The sequence below is a fragment of the Lichenostomus cassidix genome, chromosome 5, assembly GCF_008360975.1.
Source record: "Lichenostomus cassidix isolate B80296 chromosome 5, HeHo_3.0, whole genome shotgun sequence".
NCBI classification, from domain to species: domain Eukaryota; kingdom Metazoa; phylum Chordata; class Aves; order Passeriformes; family Meliphagidae; genus Lichenostomus; species Lichenostomus cassidix.
Genome location: NC_139486.1, coordinates 15,518,571 through 15,540,821, shown reverse-complemented (window position 1 = coordinate 15,540,821; position 22,251 = coordinate 15,518,571). Strand labels below are relative to the sequence as shown.

Below are 22,251 nucleotides of genomic sequence, written 5' to 3'. Positions count from 1 at the left end.
TGTGAAATGCCATCTTTCTTTTTCAGTCATAGTTGATGGCACTGAAGTTCTTAGCTGTTCCTTAGTCCTTTATCACACATCTTCCTGTGTACAGTCTTTTGCATCATCTCCCCTCTCTGACACCCACAGGCAGAGAGTATCAAGGCAAGGTGCAAGGCAGGTTGGCCATGGCTGTAGATAACAATCATCCAGAGCTATAGACTTTAATTTTAATATTTATCTGTGGAAAGTGTTTAAAATCATGTGTTCCTGGTCTGATTGTACTGCAAGGCAGGATCAGATCTGTGTGTAGAACAGACTGCCACATGAGCTGGCTGCATGGTAGAGTCATCTTCATTGGTTGTCTCCTGGTGCATGTTTGATCCAGGCTGTCTATCTCGGACCTGCACTGTTGTGAGCAGGAGGGAGACACAACTTGCCTGGGCTCTTCACACCCTCACCTCAGGTATCCACAGCTGTTTGCTTTTGGAGGGCAATGATCATTGAGTAAGTGTAGACCCCTTTTCACAACCATTTATATTTGCTACTTGTGCCTTCCTGCTTGTACTGAAAATGCTGAACAGCAGTAACGATTTTTGCTAGGTGGGTGAAAAAAAATTTACAGGGGAGAGAATTCTGGGGAAGTTTCTGAGCTTATCCCCTGGCTTGAAACATTTCACACACATAAAAGAGGCAACTCTTTCTTCACACTGTCTTGTGCAAAGGTTTGAAAGCTTGTTTACCATTTCTTTTAACAAAAAGTAGGTCTTCTATACTGAAAGTTGTGTACCATTTCTTTTAACAAAAAGTAGACTTTCTACATATCATTAGCAGCTAAAATTATCTCTGATAATTTTTTTTCATTTTTCTTTTGTCTTTTTTTTTTTCTTTTGACAGATTTCTGGGATTCCTGCTTAAACCACAGAAGAAGACAGGACTTATCCCACCCTGCAAAAGACTCTGCTTTCAGCACTGCCCAGGCAGACAGTTTAAGATCTACCCAGTGTTTTGCAAGTAGCACAAACCACTGCTCATGTGAAATTGAGCTGTCAATAGGAAATGACAGGCTGTGGTTCGTGAATCCTATTTTTATAGAAGAGTGCAGTAATCCTTTTCCTCCAGATGTACCTTCTCCTAAAGACCACGCTGGGAGCGTTGATCTCCCCCCTGCCATCATGCTTACTGAAAGGAGGTCTCCTCGACGGCCCCCTCCACCTCCACCTCCTCATGCTCTTGTTCAGAAATCTTTCCTGAAGCTCCTGCAGGACCCCATGACTGCCTGTGAAGAAAACAAGTTACTTATGAAGCCACTGGTAAAGAGCATGGAGGAAACGAAAATTGAGGGTGGTGAAGATAAAGAAGAAGAAAGGAAGTGGAGCTGCTCCGTCAGTGAACCCCTGGCAGTGAGCTCCAAGAAAGGCTCCCAGCCCTCTGTCCCTCCGCGGAGGCGGCTTAGTGAGAGGACCTCAGAGGAGAGCTGTGTGGGTAACCCTGAGAGTTGTGAAACACTGAAAGGGGAAGGGACAGAAGAAAAACAAGACGCAAGTACAGAGAGCAGAGTTAAAACGTTGCTGTGCAAAAAGGCTGCAGAAATGCCTGGGGAGGTTCCCAAAAGGGCTGTATCACAGTTTCAGGAGACAAAGCCTGAGCCTGCAGAGAAGAAGGAGGACATGCCTAAGATACGAAGCAATGCCATTGAGAAAGGAAAGTCACATCCTATCCCACCACCCAGGAGGAAGAGGGTTTCCCAGGTACCAAGGATCCCCAGCTCCTACCAGCCAGAGCAAAGAACAGTGGGAGAGATGACTGAGGCCACAGCACAGGCTGTGTGCAAGGGCAGCCCAACTACAGTGACAAGTGGCACCACTTGCACACACCCCAAGACTGATCCGGGACACGACCACAAATCTGTCAGCTCAGCTGAACTGAAAGGTTCACACTGTTCACTAGAGGACCTCGGAGGAAGCGCCACAACTCAGGCATCAACATCTGAGCCAGACTCCTACTCCACCAGCAGCACAGAGGATGACCTGGAGATTCTGAGTAGTTCGTCTGGTAAAAAGACACGCTCCATGATCTTGGCCAAGGCAAAAAACAGGCTGTCCTTGGTGACCCTTTCCAACGTCTTCACAGTCTTTTTGTCCAGTGACAGGAAGCTGCAGAAGAAGATAGTGGAGCTGGCACAGGACAAGGATTCATACTTTGGCAACCTGGTGCGGGACTACAGAGTGTACAGTTTAGAGATGATGGCAAAGCAGAGCTCCAGCACAGAGATGCTACAAGAAATCCGGCTGATGATGACTCAGCTGAAGAGTTACCTAGTGCAGAGCACCGAGCTGAAATCTCTGATAGACCCCCCCTCCTACACTGAGGAACAGTTAGGTAGGTAACTGTGATTTATTCGTCCCTGTGGTTTATTCACATGGTTTGCGAAGGTGAGGAGGAAGACAGAATTATGCAGACACAGGCTCAGTTTTACAGAATTATAAACCATCTACTAAAACTTGAGCGGCATGAAGTCTGCTCTGTGTTTGCCAGCACTTAGAGGAACAGCTCTAAAACCTGGAGATCAGTGAGGGGAAAAATCCCTTTATGGATGTTTTAAAGTGAAGAGTATAAGCAGAAGAGATGTGTGTTTGTGTGTGTGAGAGACATGCATACCTACATATATATAACTACATGTATATATATATCTACATCTACATCTATATATATACATATATTAAAAAAACTCTTTACAGGTGTTTCATTGCTTCTCATTCATATTCTGTGAGGGAATAATGTGTTACTTCTCTCCTTGCTAAGGACTGGACTGGTTTGTTTAATGTACATCCGTGAGGGAATATAAAAAGAGCTGTAGGACTTTTTGTCCCAGGCAAAGCTGTATAGCTAGGGAAAGAGTGCACGCATGCTCCTTTGAAAGCTTAACACTGTTTCTTGAGGACCTGAGAACCAAAGCAGAGCTATTTATGGATCCCTAAGCTGGCTTAAAACAAGCTGGGAGCTGGAAGACCTAGAATATGGAGTGAAACACAGGAGTGACCAGGGATTCCAGGAGATCCCACAGCTCCAGTATTAGGTGGGAGCCAGCTAAGGGGTGAGCCAGGACTAAGAGGCTGTCTGCTGTCAGTCTTAGTAGGCTCTGCTGATTCCTTCCTTCTCCCTCAACAAAGGCTTCACATGATCCTGCAGACTCCTCAGCAGAACAGACCTGCTGCCAGCCCCTTGCCATAGCTAGGAGAGGGAACCTGCAGTTTCACTTCTCATGTGCTTTGTGTAATACCTGCAATCTTTGTCCCAATAACCTCTTTCTTCAAAGTAGGGAGTGTGGGGTGATCCAGAGATATCTGTCTTGGATCTTGATTAGTGAAAGTGGAGAGAAAGAAGAAAGAAGAAAGAAGTGTCCTTATTATGCATGCTTGGTAGAGCTGCATGTATGAAAGTGACCACAGACATGCTTGGTTGTATCTAACCCAGGGCACTGACAGTTCCTTAACAGGATGATGTGGCCCAGTCAACCTTGACAGGACTGTCTTCTTCTGTGGAGGACAGGAATTCCCCCTGTGGAACATTTACCACTTGAATTTGTCCTGCTTCAGGCAGATTGGTTCTCTATATTCTTTAAAATAGTTGCATTTTGTAGACATAAATATTACTGTTCTCTGGTTTATTCCTCACTGCCTGAGTAGATTAACTCTTTTGCCAGTGACCTTTTTGCCTCAGTGCAACAAGAGGATCTCTTGCAGTTTCTCTAGTTCTGCCTCTGGTTTCTAGGAGTCAGACAACAGACTTTCTCACAGTCTCTTGTGCTTCCTTTTGTCTCCCACCAAATATTAAGCAAATGCTCAACCCACACATACTATTTCCTCCTCCACAGGTGGTGCAAGAGGTGTCTTAAAGGATTGGTAATCTAGATTCCCTTGAGCAGTAAGGGTGAGAAACTTCTGACCAGATGTTGGTGTCTTTCTCTGAGCTGCAACTGCTTTCCAGTCACTGAAGAGAAGGGGATGCTTTGAGGATGCAATTAATTTCATCCCAAAGTGAATACCTCAAACAAGTCACAAGGAGAGGTCAGAAGGGACATGAGATTAATCACATCTGGGCATCTGTAAGGGCAGGGCTGTGAAAAAAACACAGTTAGGTGAGGTTCCTCTTCTCTACCCAGAGTTGACTTTCCTGCTGCCTGGCAGGGCCATGCTGGTCAGCCAGGAGTCAGGCAGAGAGAGCAGGGAGTGCTGGTAGCAGGAGGTCTCCTACAGCTCCAGTGACACAGACCACACACTGATGTTCATCTCAAGCCCATCTAGGACTTCTGAATAGTGTTGGAAATGAAAAGTTTACTTTATGGGATGTAATTTCTGTTCTCACAGCTATGTAGCAGTGCTTAAATAAACAACCATATGCTTCCTTAGGACTTTTATTTGCACTGGTACTACTGTATTGCTTGTTTATTATGGGCTTTTGTGTTCTCCCTTCTCTATGCAGAAGTGATTGCTGAGACGGCTTTGTACAAATGTGTCCTGAAACCTCTAAAGGAAGCCATTAATTCTTCCTTAAAAGAAATACACACCAAAGATGGATCTTTACAGCAGCTGAAAGAGAACCAACTTGTGATACAAAACACAACTACCACTGACCTGGGCATCACAACCAGTGTGCCTGAAACGGTTGTGCTGGAAAAAATCCTTCACAAGTTCACAGCCATGCACAAGACCTACTCTCCAGAAAAGAAAATTGCCATCTTGCTGAAGACCTGCAAACTCATCTATGACTCCATGGCTCAGGGAAACCCAGGTACAGTGTTCCTACTGAAATGGCATCCACCATGGGTCTTTCTCCATGTGTCAGAGGAACAGGGTTTATGATACAGCTGGCGTGGCAATATTTACATTGGAGGTGGCGGTGATGGTTGATGTGTTTGGTATCAGCTGTCAACATGTGTTCAGAATGGAATGGTTGGTGACTGTGAAGTTCTCTGCACTAATAACAGGTTTAAGATATTACCTGGTTCACTTTAAGCTCCATAATTCCAAAAGCTAGTAACCTGTAAGTGTGTGTTTTATGGGTAATGTCGTTTTTGCACAGATCTTCACACAGCTCTCCAAACATCCTCAGGGTCCCAGCTTGTAGCAGAGTAATGGTAAATTCTTGGAATGGGTCTTTGGAAAAGTCTCTTGATTTGACAAAGTTTTGCCTAAATTGAGGAGGAGATGCAGAATACTAGTAGTTTGTTACTAATTCCTGATACTCCAGTAAATTCCAAAAGCCACTTCTTCAGCGTGAGGCAGTACATGCTCTGAGTATAAACACAACATGGGCCACAGGCCAACCACTAATGCAGAAATTAAACCCTTGGCCTGCAGACAGGATGCATCTTTGCAGATAGACCAGGAAGTCCCTTCCTCCAGCAGTCTGCCTTCCCAGTTAAAGAGCTTTTTTTGAACACTGTGAGCTGATAACCAGTCATGCCTGAATTTGAAGAGAAGCCAGATATTAATTTGCAATAACCTGCAGTTTTTCAAGAACTCATAGTTGCCAAAGGTGCTTTTAGCTGTTCTGCTCTATTCTGTACTCACAACAGCCTTGGAACACTCATACAGGGATTGTTATGTCCCTGCTGAGCCTCACCTCCAGGTGATCTCTTGGATACTAAGGAGCAAGGTTCAGTGACCAGTCTAGACACATCAACAGCCAAGCAAAAAACCACCCCAGGGCTGAGCCTTAGCTGCAGGGTGGAAAGGACCTCTCACTGTCTTCAAGTATTATGAGAAGATTTGGACATATATAGGGGAATTTGCTGTAACTTTATTAAAACAGTTGCGTGAAGTTTGAGAATAAATTTGCTTTAGATCAAGGACTTGCAAGCCTCAGTAAAACCCACTCAGTCTCCTGATGCTGGTGGTGTTACATATACATCACACCTCAGCTAGCTCAGGGCTGGAATTTCTGTGTTGAAGGAAATACTGTTGTGCCATTTTATGTAACAGAATGAGGGGTCAGGGAAATAATTCAAAAACCCCTACATGTTTTAAGTTGACATTCATGAAATCAGATGGTTTCACTGTGGTTTGCTACGCTAACCAAAGCACTGCATTTCACCCAGCTCAGCTATTTTCTCATTCTAAGTACTACTGCCAGCACAGTGTAGGTTGGAAGCTGATATCACCACTGAGCATCCAGCTCCCTCTCCCTTTTATATGATCAGTGATGCATATCAGGGCTTGGTCAGAAGAAAACTGGCCTGGAATTGTGGAAATGTACCCCAGTGAATTCAAGCCAGAAAAAAAGGCTAAGGGGAGAAGAGTGTTATATCTGTCTCCTGGAAAACTGCAGACTCGGAGAGAAATTGAGTGAAACGCCCTGCAGACCCACTTAGATGTAAAATGTGTGAAACCTCTTCCACAGAATGAACTGAACCCAGATCACTTTCATTTTCCACTGGCAAAAACAAGAATTTAGCAACCTGAACTATTTCTCTGACAGGGAATTCCAGCTGGTGGCATGCAGAAGGGCATGCTGTGGACTACTCAGAGCAGATTTCAGCAGGTAGGAATCCTCCTCCTGCTCTTTACCCATCTCAAGAGCAACAGCACAGGACCCCTTTTGCTTTCAGCCAGCCATGAGGCAACACAGTGTTCTTCACACAGGAAGAGCAGAGGCCATGCTCAGCTTCCTGAGCAATAGCCTCTTTTTCTTTTAGCTCCTTTTCCTCACTGCTGAATTAGAAAGTTCCCTCCCCTTCCAAGGTCAGAGCAGGTGGCACACAAAACTAATCATTATCTCTGCTGCAGGACCAAAATCAGTCTACCCCTGTCAGAAAAATTATCTGTTCAATAGCATGGAAACTCCTTATGTTGTCTGGCTTAATTTGCAATTTGTCAGCTCAGGCCAGGTCTTAATTCACTTAAGGCTGACCATAGGATGAGCTGACCCAAGAATATGGTTTCATATCTCAAACCAAAGTGCAAAAACTATCTAATCAAGCACTTTTTTTTTTTTAAACCCATATGAAAATATTACTTTTTTAACATTTTGAACCCCATGTACAGCAGTCCAGGTTTGGCCTGGATGTCCCAAGAAGTAACAAATTTTCTTTAAAACTAAGAATTGGATTACTCAGGAACATCTGTGCCTGTGGTAGCACCCATCTTTGCACTGCTGAAAGAGTCATGAAACTTTGAAGTCCACCTTGGCTGACTCCATGTATGTCAAGACATTTTAAGAAAGAAGGAAATCTTTAGTTTGATTACAATTCATACTATGTGACAAAATCTGCCTGATAAATTGGCTATGGTTGAACTTCCTGATACTCAAGACTAAGAACTGAATGGGTCAGATTCTCAACTGGTTCAAACTAACATTTCTTCCTCAAGCTGAAGGCAATCAGCTCGTGGATCTGATTCATCACAAGGAGTTAGGAAGGCAAGTTCACAGTCTTTGTCATGCACCTTTCTCTCAAGAGACTGCTGAGTACAGCTCCATGATAGAGTTGAAATAGGATTAATCTCTGGCTGCGTCTCACTGTAGGTGGCCACAGATGGGTATCGTGCCCAGCTTCTCGTCACATTCGTTGTGGAGTCAGTCCATGGAGTTCAGATGATCCATCTGCCTACATGGAGGTTTCTGCTTTAGGATGAGATGACTCAAGGCAAACTCCAATGACAATACTCATTACTGGCTATAAAAGAAATTTAGGGGCACTGGTTCAAATGCTCATATGCACTGTGTAGGCAGTGATATTAGTAAGTGAATCCTCACCAAAGGCACAATTATGATAGTATTGAGGTGTCTCACTGAGCTTTTCCAACTTCTATGCAAACTTAAATAACTGCAACATATGCCTCCAAGAATAGAACCTACAATCTAAAAATATGTAACTTGCCTTCTAAAAATACTAGAAGTGGTTAGTAAGAATAAAATGCATTTTAAAAAATAAGGGAGAAAAAGAGTTTGGAATCCCAACCTTCCACAAAATGGCTGGAATTTTTTGGGCATTATTTTGCCTGTGCATTAGAAAAAGTAAGAGGCAGCTCTTAGATTTGGAAGGCGTGCTGCAATACTCACAGGGACACTGGGCACATGGCTGATTTATGTAGAAACACTGTAATCTTATGTAGAAAAAATCCGCTTATTATGTATCTTTCAGAAATACCTTTACTCAGACAAAATATGACAAGTATATTGAGCGATATGAGTCGAATGATAATCTCTGCTTTTTGTCAAAACCACAAGCGACACCTGTAGAGAAGCAAGATGCAAATCTGCAATATGGCAATGGTGTGCCTGGAGCACCCAGCACACCTTGTGCTGCCTGGGAGATGCCACCATGGAAGAGAACTGATGGAAAAACAAAGCAGCAATAGGCATTGGTTTATGAAGAAAAACTGTGAGACAAACAGGCGAAATCTAGTCAGTCCACAAGTGAGGAAGATCAGGCATGGTAAAGCTCCAAGTTTAGGTTGGAAGTTTGAAAGGTGGGCAGACTGCTTTCTAATGAGATTCAAAAAGAATGGAGGTACAATTTTCTCACTGCAACATTTTGACATTGTGAACTACCTAAGATTATGAAGCTTTGTCTTTGAACTGCACAGGCAGCTGGAGTATATGGTTCAAAACTATAGTGATGAAATTGGCTAGGTGACCAAAACATCTGATTTAATAATTTCTATTTCATAGTTTTATATGGCTAATGGATAGTCTGCTTTTGGAAAAAGAGGATAGGACATATTGGAATACACCAAAACACAAAATATTCCAAAATATTCCATAATATTCCATTGGAATATTTTTTTTCCTTAGCTTTTAGAATGACGTTTGTCACACCCTACAGAATATTAGTTGCCCTGGTGCACTCCTATAAGGCTCTGGAATTGATGAAAGCAAAGCAGTGTGTCTTCAGTGGGATAGCTGAATTTGTGGAAAGGAAACTGGACTCATACACTTCAGCAGCCACTGTAGAACCCCTGCTAGAAGCTCCTAAATCTGTCAGAGCAATCCCATTACACTGCTTATTATCATATCTCACTTCTGAGAAGGAAAATAAAGCTATACATAAAAGGTTTACTTTGATATCTTTTGGAAGAGGATATTTGTATTTAAGTTACTTTTAATGAAGAATGATGGACTAGAGATTTTGGGTTTTCTGCCATCTAGCACAATTTCTACATTTAAATCAAAGAGCCAGTTCAAATTTTTCATGGGGAACGAATTCCTCTGATCTCTAAACCATACATTTTTGAAGTGGATTCATGCTGTCTGCATCTATTAACTTGCTTAATTCACTATATCACAAATCAAACCTTGCTGAAAGTACTATGGGATAGCAAAATGCTAGTGCATGGAAGGAAAGTCACAATCTTTTCTTATGATCTTGAACAAATCCCAGTTAACCTTTCTATACCTAAGGTTTCCTAGGTACAGACTGAGGCTAAAATTCGTATTTTGTGGAGATCTGCTTCTAGACATCTAACTAGTGTTTGTAAAATATTAGAGCAAGGTGCAGGCCACCATCCCTGTCTGCTGGTTTTCAGAATATACACAAAGAGAAAAAAATGCATGAATGTGTTAAAATAGGCTGTAATTTCTTTATGGAGGCTTGGGCAGAATTCCAGTTGCTTTAAATCATGTATTTAATTAATACCCATCTATTCAAGTGCTGCATCCCAGCCAGGAGCTGACGTTGTAGTTGCTTTGCTATAAACATAATAGGATGCGTTTGTGGCAGAAGAGAAGGCTTATTTTAAGCTTCTTAGAGATATTTATGAAATAAATGTTTCCTGACCCTGCAGGGAAGAAGGGGAAATAAAGCAAGCAAGTAATATTTGGAGTAGGACACCACCACCTTGAATAGGCAAACTCAGTCTCACTGTCACTGAGACCAGTGGTAGGGTCAGAGCTATATTTAACTCTGTCAGCTGCAAAAATACCCCTCTGTGAGAGACCACAGATGGAGCAAGCCACACAGGTCTAGGAATTTGGCTCTGGCCCAGCTTGAAAGTAGAGCTGAGGAGGCAGCAGCCTGCAGAGAGCACCCCTGCTGCAGCTCCCAGATGGACACTGGTTAGTGCCCTGGTACCTTTGCTGGCACAGGACGCATGGGGGTTATACAATGCTTGGTTGTATAGGCATTATTGGTATCTTGGTTCATAGGCATTATTTCATCTGTCTTTGTGGCCTCCTGCTTCTGGTCATATTTGCATTGCTGACAGCACCTATTATCCTCATGGATGGACTGAGGTACAGAGCATCTCAGGGCCTGCTTGGTCTGATGGCTGTACATGTCAAAGCTAGTCCCTGTACCTGCAGGAGCCAGGAGAACAGGGGACATTCAGAGCCCTGCTCTCTCAGGCACTTTTCCTTGGCTCCTTGTGCAGTCAGAGCAGAGAAGCTTTTGCAATGCCTACAAGGTGCAATATACCATGCCTAACCTACCCTTGGCAACACATGGAGTCAGAGCTAGGCCACTGGTGATTAGTTTTGCTTTTCTCTTGTTGACACATTCTGCCCCCGCTGACTTCAGCTTTAGATATAGATGTCAGTGTTTAAAACTAGGCATCGTATAACCACAAGTGGATTAAGGTGGTGTCTAGTAATTTATGCAGTTTGTGAGCATACAGCATATGGAGCATGTGTTCTTTCCATTATTGCAGTCAGACATCCCTGCTCAGCGTTTATTACTCAAAAAGAAACTGTATAGCAGATTTTCGTATTTTAAGGCATATAAACAGCTGGGAGTCCAATAATACTTCTATGAGGTCTTAATGGTGAGAAAAGTTTATACCAAGGACTGGTGGGCAGAGCAGCTAAATCAGCTTATAGAAATGAGATAGACATCATGAAAAAAAATTGATTTGCGTGATTGTACATATAACCACTTCTCAGACGACAAAAAAGAAATAGAGAAATTCTGTAGGAGTTCTTGAGAATTGCCCTCTAACTTTCACTTCTGTTTACACCAGAGGTTAATGAATGGGGATATGGAATTGTTTAGTTCCTGTTTAGTTCCTGCTGTTTCCCCTCTGCGTTAGTTGATCAGTCTGTTTTATCTTCATGATCTATTTTGGTGACATGTAAAAAACCACCGACCAATCAACCAACAAGCACCCCAGGGTTGTTTCTTTCCCAGCAGAGAGGAATTTATATTGTGAAGCAGCAACTTTCCTGGATGCCCTATCAGACACAACATGAATTAGTCATGAAAGAGAAGTAGTAGGGGAAATTCTGCTTTAGTGTTGCACTGGATACCCCTTGGTCTTCAGGAAACTGGAATCATTCTGTCCATGCCACTGGTCAGTAACTACTGGATCATAAAGAATAAGTTTTTAAATGGAAAATTGAGCCTAATAAATCTTTGGGATTTTGTATTCCTTTATACTAGCTCTATACAGAACTAACTTAGTTGGTCTCTGGTGTACTTGGAACAAAAGGCAAATAGGGCTTTTTGCTGTGCAGTTTTTCTGTTACATTTTCATATCTCAGTTTTGTCATCATTTTTTTCCCTGGAAAATATTAAATAGCTGTACTACTAAGCTGCTTGTATTAAGGTAATGTATATAACAGTAATGAACTGGACATTTCACAGAGCTAAAGCTTTCACAGAGACATGAGCCAAGGGAACAATAGACAAAAAAAATGTCCATCCAGATGTTAATGGAACAATGAAGTCCATTTATAGTTTTGTTGGAGACCTAAGGCTGTGTCTTTTAACTAAAGGCAGCCATAATAAAGCAATCAGAATTGAAAGCGTTAATCCAGCTTTCATCAAATAAATTGTCTGTGTTGGGGCATGTGTGGGATCTGTTAGAAACAGACTGAATTACAGCCCTGACAATCTCTCATTCTCTAACACTTTGTTTTAACTGGATCAACTCTCTGTTCACTAGATGTATTACTGGGTTTATTTCAAAGCCATACTTTTTTTTTTTCTTAATCAGGGGCTAAGCTCATGTTTATTTGAGGCTTCAGAAGAATATCTTTCTTTGCCAGTGGAGAATCTGCGTCAGCTATGAATGACAAAAAAAGAAATCTGACTCATGGCAAATATTTGAAATAAGTCAGTGGGAACATTTGAGAAATAGGAATGTATGCCCTACCATGGAAGAGCATGTGTGCTATGGGCCAAAAATGGCTAGAGCATAATTTCACCAAAACTACACCAAGGGTAGCTTTGACTCCTGGAGGTGAGAAAAGCAGTTCTCAAGTGAGACACACATAGCCCATGAAACCAACATGTCCAAGTGCACAGGGGAGGAAAAACTCCCCATAGTCTGAGGAAAGACATTCAGAATGAAAGCAGATTAGGTTAAGAGGAATGGTCAATACTGAAAGTTGGGAAGATAGGTCTGGTAAGAAAGTTGCTGTTGTGGGTTTTCCATGGTGAATTTATGACATGTTGGTTGAAAGTGAAAGCATCTTTCAAATGCAAAACGTTATCCTTGTGTTCTTTGTGGTTTATGCAACAAAGCTTCAGTTTGGATTCTATTTTAAGTAGTAATTATTTATAATGATGACTGTTAGCAAGTTTTTTTTTCCCTCAGAGATCCCAAAGAGCTCTTACAGATTGCATATTAAATCACTTTGTTAACTTAGTTGATATGAATGTTTTAAGCACAGGAAATATTGAGAATCTGCTGCACACCAATTTCAAAAATTAGTTTTAAGCCCAGTGTGAAAATCTTTTTGTTTTCTTAGCTAGACACTATTGTTAGAAAGATAATTGCCCTTAGATCCTAGTTCTTGGGAGACTGTTCTAATTAGGAACATTTACTGCAATGTTTTGCCTTCTGAAGGGACATAAACACAGAAGTACTCAGTCCTAAAACACACTGTCGCAAATTCTATTTTCTGGCTTTTGGTCCCATGCATAGAGTAAGCCTAAGAGAATAAATACCCGTAATGCATGTAGACAACTTCCCTACGAATATTGCCAACCTGAATTGCAATCTTGATGTCACTATCAAATCAGAGGGACAAGCTCAAAGCCTTTGCACTCTTCAAAAATTGCCACTTTGTGAACAATGAAGTTAAGTTTATATTTCTTCAGTTAATTTTCAAGATCATATTTTGAAGCTTGATGCAAGTTTATGTACTTTTAAAGTGATCTAACTTTCTGTTTTCAGCATTTTTCTCTTTGCTGGTGCTTTTGAGCTTTAACTTTTCAGACAATGTAAGCTAAACTCTGCAAAGGACATGCTGTGTGAGAATTTGACACTGTTGTGTGGGAACATGGCTTTGTGGTGTTATTGGGACCACACTGTGTTTCTCTTTGCTCAGGGAAGCCCTATGGTGCAGATGACTTCCTCCCTGTGCTCATGTACGTGTTGGCCCGCTGCAACTTGACAGAAGTCCTTCTGAATGTGGAGTATATGATGGAGCTCATGGACCCTGCCCTGCAGCTAGGAGAAGGTAAGAGTACAGTGTTTGCTCAGGGGATATTCACTTTGGAAATCATTATTTATCTCACTTCAGTGCTTGTGGAAGTGGGGCAGCAGGGCTCTGGCTAGACTTAGCGGATAATGCTTTGGCCATCGTTTTCAAATCCAAAGCTCTAAAATTATTGCCACACACTTTAACTCCTTTTAGCAGTGCAGTGCCTTAGGACACAAGCTAGAAAAGCAGGGACTCATCATAAACGAGAACTGAGGTGCTGGATTAGCAACCTAAACATCTTGTGTTCTTGGCCCAAAGGCTGAAAAGCTGGAAGGTTTTTGCTAAAACTAAACAGCTGCTGCAAACAATTGTGCACATACTTTTATTTATTCCAATGAGAAAAAACCACATTTCTTAAACTGCACTGTATGCCTGAGGCCATACATCATTCTAATGCATGTATACATCTCTCTCTCTACTCTTAAATCACAGTGAAACCTCTGACAATGTTCTCTGACTGAGCATCATAGCGAGACAGAGAAAATAAAGTTAGGTTAGAGAGCAAGATTGAGTTTGGAAGCGACTAAAGACCTCTGTTATTAGAGAGATAAATACCCCAGGGACCTGTAGGCCTCTGGTTTCTTAAATATAGCTTGGAAAGCACATGCTTCCCAAGTGACAATTACGCACTCTGAATTAGGAACACAGACCATTTATCACTGAGTAGTCACTAAACCAATAAAATGGTGTCTATTTTAGACTTTGCTTTGGTAAGTACTGATGTTCTAGAAAGGAGTCCTGGATGAACAACAGCAGACTAATTTTATTTATATTAAATGGGGATATAAGTCTGAAAGTAAGCATGTCATCCCAGCACAGGGCAGAGTGGTACCAAAATACAGTCTAATAGAATGATTAGTAGCAATACAGTATATAAACAAGGTGTTTCTGCAAAGGCTAGTTTTTCTACTGAAAATAATTCTTAGCAGAAAAAGTTGTTAGCTGAGCACAGCATTTTGTGGACATAACCAAGGCTGCTTTTGGTGACTACACTGCACACAGGTTCTTCATTTCAAAGGGGCACACCACTAGGCTGGTTAGTGAAGTCATCAGGGTTGGAGAGCTCAGGGTATCGAAAGCAAAGCTGGCTGGAAGTTCTCTTAGCTCAAAGATACAAAGACTGTGTGAAATGTGCGCTCCAGTCAAAATGGAAAGTTCTGTGAGGGAGTTCCAGATCAAACTGGATGAATAATCACATCAGAAAGGACACTGGGAGTAGCTGCAGATATGAGGAATGGGAAACAAAAAGAACATCTCGGTGAAGACCGCTCTGAGATCATGAAGTGTAGAACTGCCAAAGTTAGGCCTTTCAAAGTTGAATAGAAAAAGGTGATTCAGGTGCAGAAATTAGAGGAGGAAAAGTAAAGCAGAAGTGAGAAAATTGGAATTGCATAGGTCAATATACAAAATCATTAAAATTTTGCCTCCAAATGAAAAATATACTTTGAATTCATTTAATAGCAAGGGTGATGCTGACTGCTGGGGCAAAGGCAAGGGCAGATTATAGGCAACAACTGGATGAAAATAAAGAAATTGGAAGTGGCAGAAATCTAATTTTTAAATCAATTGTAAGGAATTCCTGTTGTGGGGGGCTCAGAGATCTTCCTCCCTGGATTCTGATGGAAGGGATACACTCCGTTCCAGATCCCATCACAGCTACCTCTGACACAGCCAGAGCAGGAGAAATATTGAATGACAGACAAAGAAGGAGGGTAGTAACTATATTTAAGAGGAGAAAAGTGGCACTTTCAGGCTTCTAAGTCTATTCTCAGCACCTATTCGTGGGAGACAGTAAAGAAAAATGAGTGTTTCGGGCACAAACCTTCACAACTGCAGGACACTTCTCATCGATCCACCAGAGTACAGGAAGTTAAATGGCAGTGTCTTGGTCTCTCCTCTCCTACACGAAATTTTAAGGGTGCTCTAAAAATACAGCTCTTCAATCAAGTGTTCTCCTTGCCTCAGCGGGCTCACCAGGGACCCGCGGGTTGGGTGATGTGCGAGTGCCATCTAGAGACAGCTGAAATTGGGGTGAAACTTCTCCAAAACGGGATCCCTGGGCAGCTGGTGGCTGTCCCCGTTCTCCAGGCACCGGGATGCTGCGGATGGCCCGGCTGCCCCGGCACACGGCTGACTCTGCCCGAGCCCGAGCTTCCCTTCTCTCGGCTCAGGAAACCTGCACTTCCACCAGCCCTGACTCGGGGCTGCCCTGCAGCCAGAGCAGCAGCTCCGTCCTTGCCAGGGCTGATCAGCATCTCTGTTTTTATCGAGCCGGTTTTCATCGAGACCCAGCTGCCACCCTGTGGCTGCAGTTGGTTATTTATTTCCTGCTGCAAGCAACGCCACAGCAGCCAGGGGGTTCTGAGGAAAAAGGGCTCTTGCCACTTCATCCTGTTTCTCTGCGTTCCCAAGATTTATCCCGCAGCTCTGAACAGTACAGAAATTACAGGTGAACACCTGGGCTGCCTGTGTAGCCAATAGAGAATGGAGGGAACAGAGGGTGACTTGTTCCTGCAGGTCTGAGAAGTCCCTCAGCAGTGTTGAGCACATGGCAGACCTGGGGTCCAAACATTCCAGTGGTGTAGCTGGAGCTGGGGGGCTGAATCCAGGCCTTGTGTTTCTCCTGCAGTATTCTGCAATTGTTTCTATTTCCTGGCATTGTGGGGACTGCTCAGGAACCCAAGTTACAGGCCTGTTACATGGGCTCTGTCAAACACAACAAATACATGGCCATGCCCCAAAGAAACAGTTGTGACTTGGGCTTCTTTGTGAAAGCATCTTTTGTAGCTCTTTTCTTTCAGCCTGTGTTCCTTTCCAGGACATCTACAGTCTTAGCAGTCCAGGCAGAAGCACTGATGTGGAGCAGGAGGGGCAGGAGGACGCTGGTCACTAGTGTCCTTCATTTGGTCAGCAGCAGGGAGCCCTGCACTCCCTCCAGCGAGGCACAGGCAGTGTGAGGGTCAGACAGCTGCCCCTGTGTGGGTGCCAGCAGGCAGGGTGGGAGTGGGACTGAACGGCCCATGAAGGTGTGATGTTCATGCAAGGCTTTCACCTTTTGCAGGCTCTTATTATTTAACCACTACCTACGGGGTCCTGGAGCATATCAAGAACTATGACAAAATCACTGTCACACGGCAGCTGAGCATGGAGGTTCAGGACTCCATCCACCGCTGGGAGCGACGGAGAACACTGAACAAGGCCCGGGCTTCCCGCTCGTCAGTGCAGGTAGCTGGCATTATAATGAAGGGAAAAAGTCTGCATGCTTTCTCCATGCTTAGAAATTTTTAATATTAATTATTTTAAAATAAAATTAATTGAAATCACTATTAAAAAAGAAGACTACACCTGGGGCAAGATTTCCAGATCTTAGAAAGCCTCACTGCATTTGAAATACATACTCCTCATGAAACACATTTTGAAATCTTGAAGTACCCTCACAGTGTTGTAGTTTTAACTGTTTTAACAGGGATGTAGGGAGCCTCTCTTCGCCACTGCTCTTAATGCTTGGGGAAATCAGGGGCTAAACTGAGATGTGAGCAGGCTATGCAGGGCTGTTCCTAAATGGTGTGAAGCTGTAGGAGGATTTGAGACATCCCAAGAGCCAATAACTCAAGCATCTTCCAGAGCCTGGCTTAACTGGCAGCAGGAAAGACCCATCAAGATCTGGTTAGTTTTGAAGCCCATGCTGTGCATGGCCTGGCAAAGACCTCCCCATGCACCAGTGGGAGAGAGGATCCCAATATGGATGGGTGCTTTGGGCTTCCCGCCGTGGTGAGGGTGGGTGCCCTGCCAGCCGCATGTGCTGTGATCAAATTGTCACCCACAGGGAGGCAGCAAAGGCCACGTCTCAGGTTCTGTAGCGCCTTCACAGTGCAGAACTGAAATTTGTGCATGTTGAGGGGAAAGCCAGGGGAAAGTCTCCTGTGGGGGAGAGTAATCCATGCAGCTGTGCGAAAGCATGGAGTTGAACAAGTTTCCCATATTGCAGCCAAACCAGTCCCTGATGATCTCAGAAACTGTGAATATGATGAGATACAGCAAATACCCCTCCACCCTTGAGTGCTGCTCTGCCAGTAGCTCACAGAAGTACTCAGCATGGAGCATAATAGCTGAACAAGCAAATGACACCTTTCCACAGAAGATTCCCACCACCTCCAGCAGCTGAAGAGCCATTTTCCACCCCTTTGAATGAGGGGTAACATCAGAGACATGCAAGCCCATTCTGGCAGAGCTAAACAGCTTGCTGATCTGTTCAACAGGCCTCTGCCCATCGTTCTGCCTGCCTTAATCAAATGCAGTGATACTCCCTATATGCAGTTTGGAAGCCCATAGTCCACTCATTTGGAAATTTCACCTCTGCCAGGGAACCTCACTATTTTCTGAACAAATGGTTGGGATTTGTTTTGAAGTTCACAGATGCAAATTAAACACACAGGTTATACCGTGACCAAAAGCTCTCTAGTTTCTGTTCTTTATGTGCTTGGAAAGTTGTCCCAACAGTTGTCACTGCCTGAAACAGGATACAAGTAAATCAGCCTTCTCAGCATAACATCTGCTACTTCCTTACTGATGGAAGGAAGTTCAGAGGACACACTCTCAAGGTGTTGTTTCAGTGGTTGTGAAGTGACAAGGTCACCACATTGCCAGCCCTATCCTGTTTCTGGGAAACTGGGTTTTCAGGCCAGATCTCTGACGTTTTTGGTCTGTTATTCTTGTCTGTTGCTTCTTCATAGCTTTCTTTTTTTGCTCCTTCTTTGGGAGCTGTAAAAAGGTGGGAGAATGAGCCATTGCAGACCGTTCTCTAAGGATAGTCACTAAAATCAGTAAAAAAAAAGGTGCTTTAACTTGTGTCGTTATGATGCTAATTGTTTAGTTAAGTGCTTGTTTAAGTATTTGCTGATTCAGAGCCTGTCAGAAGGAAGAAAGGAGAGAGTAACTAGGGCACTGGAGAACTGCTAAAGGATATTTAGGAGCTCTGGGCAGCTAGAGTTTTGTGTCTGAATTCTACCTCCTTCAGTCCTAGATTACTGTGTTAATTGCTAAATGGTCTCTTCTCATGTTTCTCTTCAGGATTTCATCTATATCTCCTATCTGGAAATCGGTGGTCAGTCAAGGACACTTGCTTCCCGTCATGACACCACAGCCGAAAAGCTGAGCCAGCAATGTGCCGAGAAGTTTGAAGTGTCCCATCCCAAGGACTATGGACTCTTTGTTTATGTTGATGACCAGTGCCTGCAGCTGGACAAAGATGCCCTTCCTCACCATATCAAAGCCTCCCTGCTGAAGAGTGAAACCAAGAAAGATTTCCATTTTATTTATAAACCAATAGAACATAAAACCCCACCAGTTCCAATTGTCAAAGAGTCAGACTTTTCCTAAGGGCCATGCTGCTTTTTTTCTGTCTTTGCCATCATCCTGGAAGAGCTGGATAGTTTACCTTGTGAGATCCTCTGGTATCTGCAGACCTCAGAAGTTCTCTGGAGTGTGACCTTCAACACAAGGCAGATGGGGTAATTGTAGGTGGTGTCTAAACACAGGGCATTTCTCGGCAGAGGTCATTTGCAGAAGCAAAAGGAGCATTCAGGAGAACATTCATCCTCTGGAAAACTTGAAGTATCAAGCCTCAGAACCTCTCAGTGGCAACCAGCCGACACTGCAGAATGTAAACGGACAGTAGAGAAAATCCAGAGATCTTGCACAAAGGTGGACATTTACCTTATAAGAAATGATGGCAGGTGTGAATCACCTCTGTGCACAAGGCCTTTGAAAGGTCTGCACACACCACAATCTGTTTGGAGGTAAGACTGTATTTGTGCCTTACAGTATCTGTTCGCCCAGTTAGAATAAACTGGGTCTTGTCTGATGTACTCAGTGGCATAGGAGTGCCACCTGTAGCAGAACTCCATCTCTGTCTTTCTGTCAACAACGTCTTTGCCTTTGAAATCCACATAATTACAAACAATGCAAGATGACCCTGTACTTTCACTAAGAATATGTTTTCTGCCACACATCTATTTGTCACTGGAATCAGGTAGCATAGGCATTTTCATCAATGTATTTTTCCTAAAGATTGAAAGTCTTCACCATCAGTTTTACATGTACAGCCATTTTAATAACATTGGTTGTTTGATAGTGTCTGGTTAATTGTATATTTATTTCAATGTGTGATATGGTGCAATTATTTTAAAATAAGCCTTTGTAAAGAACTTAATAATTTTCCCAGTGTATCAAACCAGATTAAAATTTGAAAGTCAAAAGGAGTTAGAATTAAATACCAATTCCTTTTTACATGGCTGTCATTTTCACAAGTGTTATCCTACCTATAATTCCCACCAGGTTATTACTTTAATAAATCCAGGCTGTTGCAGACAGAACTTTCAGATTCTCCTTTTTACATATGCTTTTCGTGATTCAGTCATTGCAGACTTAAATTTCCCTGAACAAATAAATTCCCACCGACTGTACTGAATCAATTAAAAAATGCATTTCATTAAACTTGAAAACAATATTTCAGGATTGGATGATGGGAGCAGGTGCCTTAATTGCAAGACAGGTCTATGTCTTCTTGGTGCCTTCATTCAGGCTGTCTGCCTGCAGGAGGCCAGTAACCTCCACTGCAGCTACATCAACTTGAATCAGGCCTAGCAAAGCAATGATTACAAAGAAAAGGTGTTTACTCTGGGTTTTGCTCAAATTTACTATAGTTTCCTCCCAATAACATTCAAGAGAAATTTAGGGCACCTTAGACCAAGTTGCCCAAGGTCTGTGCCTTATTCCTGAGGCTCTAAAGATAAAAGAGTATTACATGCAGCTGGTCACTCTCTCAGTCTCCAGGGCTTGAAATAAATGTCCATGCCTGTGTGCCCCAGCTGTAGCTAAATCTGCATACAAATAGAAAACCAGTGCTGTGCATCTGCCAGCGTGGGCTGTGTGCACATCTTGTTGGGAAGGGACAGCAACCAAGAAGGAGGAACAGTGAATAACAGCAATCATGGTTTTGGGGATATCATGTGCAGAGCTTGCAGTCCATGACACAACAGCTGACTCGAAATTCATGGTTATTTCTGCTGACTCCAAATTCGTGGTTATTTCTGCTACGTGCAGCTGTTGGCACCTCTGCCTTGCCTCTGGGCAGCACATCTGCAGGATGCCAGAGTGGAACCCCGCCCTCATGCTGCCATCACCCTCCTGCGGGGCTGTGTGCTCCTGCTGGGAGCCTGTGCTGCTCTCAGGGTGGAACTCGTGATGCTAAACCCGAGTTACAGGTTTCTGTATCGATCTGGGAGGTGACGCTGCTCTCAGGGCCCCGAGGGCACTCACAGGTGTGGCTCCCCAGTGCCTCCCCACTTTGTCCACAGCCCAGCACCCCACTTTAACCTCCCAGGGCTGTCAGCCCCTGCCCCAGTAAGGCTGCAGCAGGGCTGGTCTCCAGCTCTCCTGCCCAGCCTGTCCCCATCCCCAGGGAGGTGCTGGATGTCCAGGACTGAGGCTTCCCTGCTGCTCCCCGCCGTCCCACTGCTGGGCCCCCAGAGAGCATCCATGGCCCTGGGAGCAGCTATCCTCTCTATCCTGAGAGCACCTTCCCTGCATTCATCCTGCAGCCTGCAGCAAGGCCTGCCCTGGGCACCATGTCCATCCTGCCTGGCTCCTCTGCCTGCCACCAACCCCGAGTATAGGGCAGGCTTGTGGCAGTTTTCCTCTCTGGTGGGAGCACTGCCAAGAAGTCTCTGACACAGCACAGATAGGCTGTTCGTCCTGTTTCCACCATAGGTATTAACACTGATGTCCATATGACCTCAGGGCTGACCTGTGTTGGCCACACTGAGGATGATCTCGACTGTCACCCCTAAGGCTGTGGCAAGCAGGATGGTCCAACCTCTGAGCAACATCACTCACAAACCTTTCTTTTTCCTCAAACCTACCATCCCACCCATTCTCAAATCCTGTTTTGCACCTATTTTGCACTCTCACAAGAAGACACCTCCTCCCACCTCTCACCTCCCTTCCTCACTCAGACCATGGTCTCAGATGAGATCTCTGGCCCACCTCCACCAACCTTCTCGCCCCTCTTGATAAGACTCCAAGCCATGTACCCTCTTTGCTTCCCACCAGCTGTGCACAGGTGTCATCACACTTCATGAGTCCCACATATGGTGGGACTGGGAGTCCCAGCACCTGACGAGGGATGTGGGGGTCTGGCCAGCTGCTTAGGTGTGCCACGGCTGCTCCAAATTACTTTAAGCAAAGGTGTATATGTTTTCCAAAGTCCTCAGCCTGATCAGGTTATCGTTATATTGTAACATTCATAGTCAGTGAGCCTAAAAGTAATCAGATGGGTAAGAGGTTGAAGCAGAGACGTGGAAAGAAAGAAACTAAGACTGATCTTCTGCAGGATATTTCTGCAGAGCAGCTGGACTTTGCACCAGCCAGGGCCAAGCAACTGACTGATGAAGTGAAGCACTCCAGCACCTCACAGTATCCTGGGACATCTTAGTCACCATCTGGACCTTGGGGCTAGGGGTACTTACGGGATATAGAGCTGGTCAACAGAGCCTGTGGAAACAGTGCTAAATCACTGCAATCCAAATGGGCTCAGACCAAAATTTACTAATGTCTAGAACCAAAATCAGTCCTCTGGATTCCCGTTCTTGAAATGCAAGATGTGCCAGCTGAATTTACATGGGCTTCTACAAAGGCTCTCAAATTGCACATGCAACATTTTCCTGTGGCATAACAACTGCAAAGCCCTGATTTGATTTGCAAAGGTTGCCATGGCTCTCCTGAACCCAGAGATTATTGACAGTAATGCGAATTACTGTGCCTGTCTGCGAGCTGCCTGTAAGG

The 22,251-nt window shown here is 43.8% G+C and overlaps 1 protein-coding gene across 2 annotated transcripts in view; it reads left to right on the top strand.

Moving 5' to 3' along the window:
- The window catches only part of RIN3 (Ras and Rab interactor 3), a 65,167-nt gene extending 45,386 nt beyond the window's left edge, over window positions 1–19,781 (top strand). For both annotated transcript variants that reach the window (XM_085061520.1, XM_085061521.1), the window contains exons 6-10: window positions 877–2,361; window positions 4,465–4,773; window positions 13,252–13,383; window positions 16,469–16,632; window positions 18,478–19,781. In XM_085061520.1, the coding sequence (XP_084917646.1) occupies window positions 877–2,361; window positions 4,465–4,773; window positions 13,252–13,383; window positions 16,469–16,632; window positions 18,478–18,786 (2,399 nt within the window). In that variant the 3' untranslated portion in view covers window positions 18,787–19,781. The remainder of the gene's footprint in view (window positions 1–876; window positions 2,362–4,464; window positions 4,774–13,251; window positions 13,384–16,468; window positions 16,633–18,477) is intronic.
- The last annotated feature ends 2,470 nt before the right edge of the window (window positions 19,782–22,251 follow it).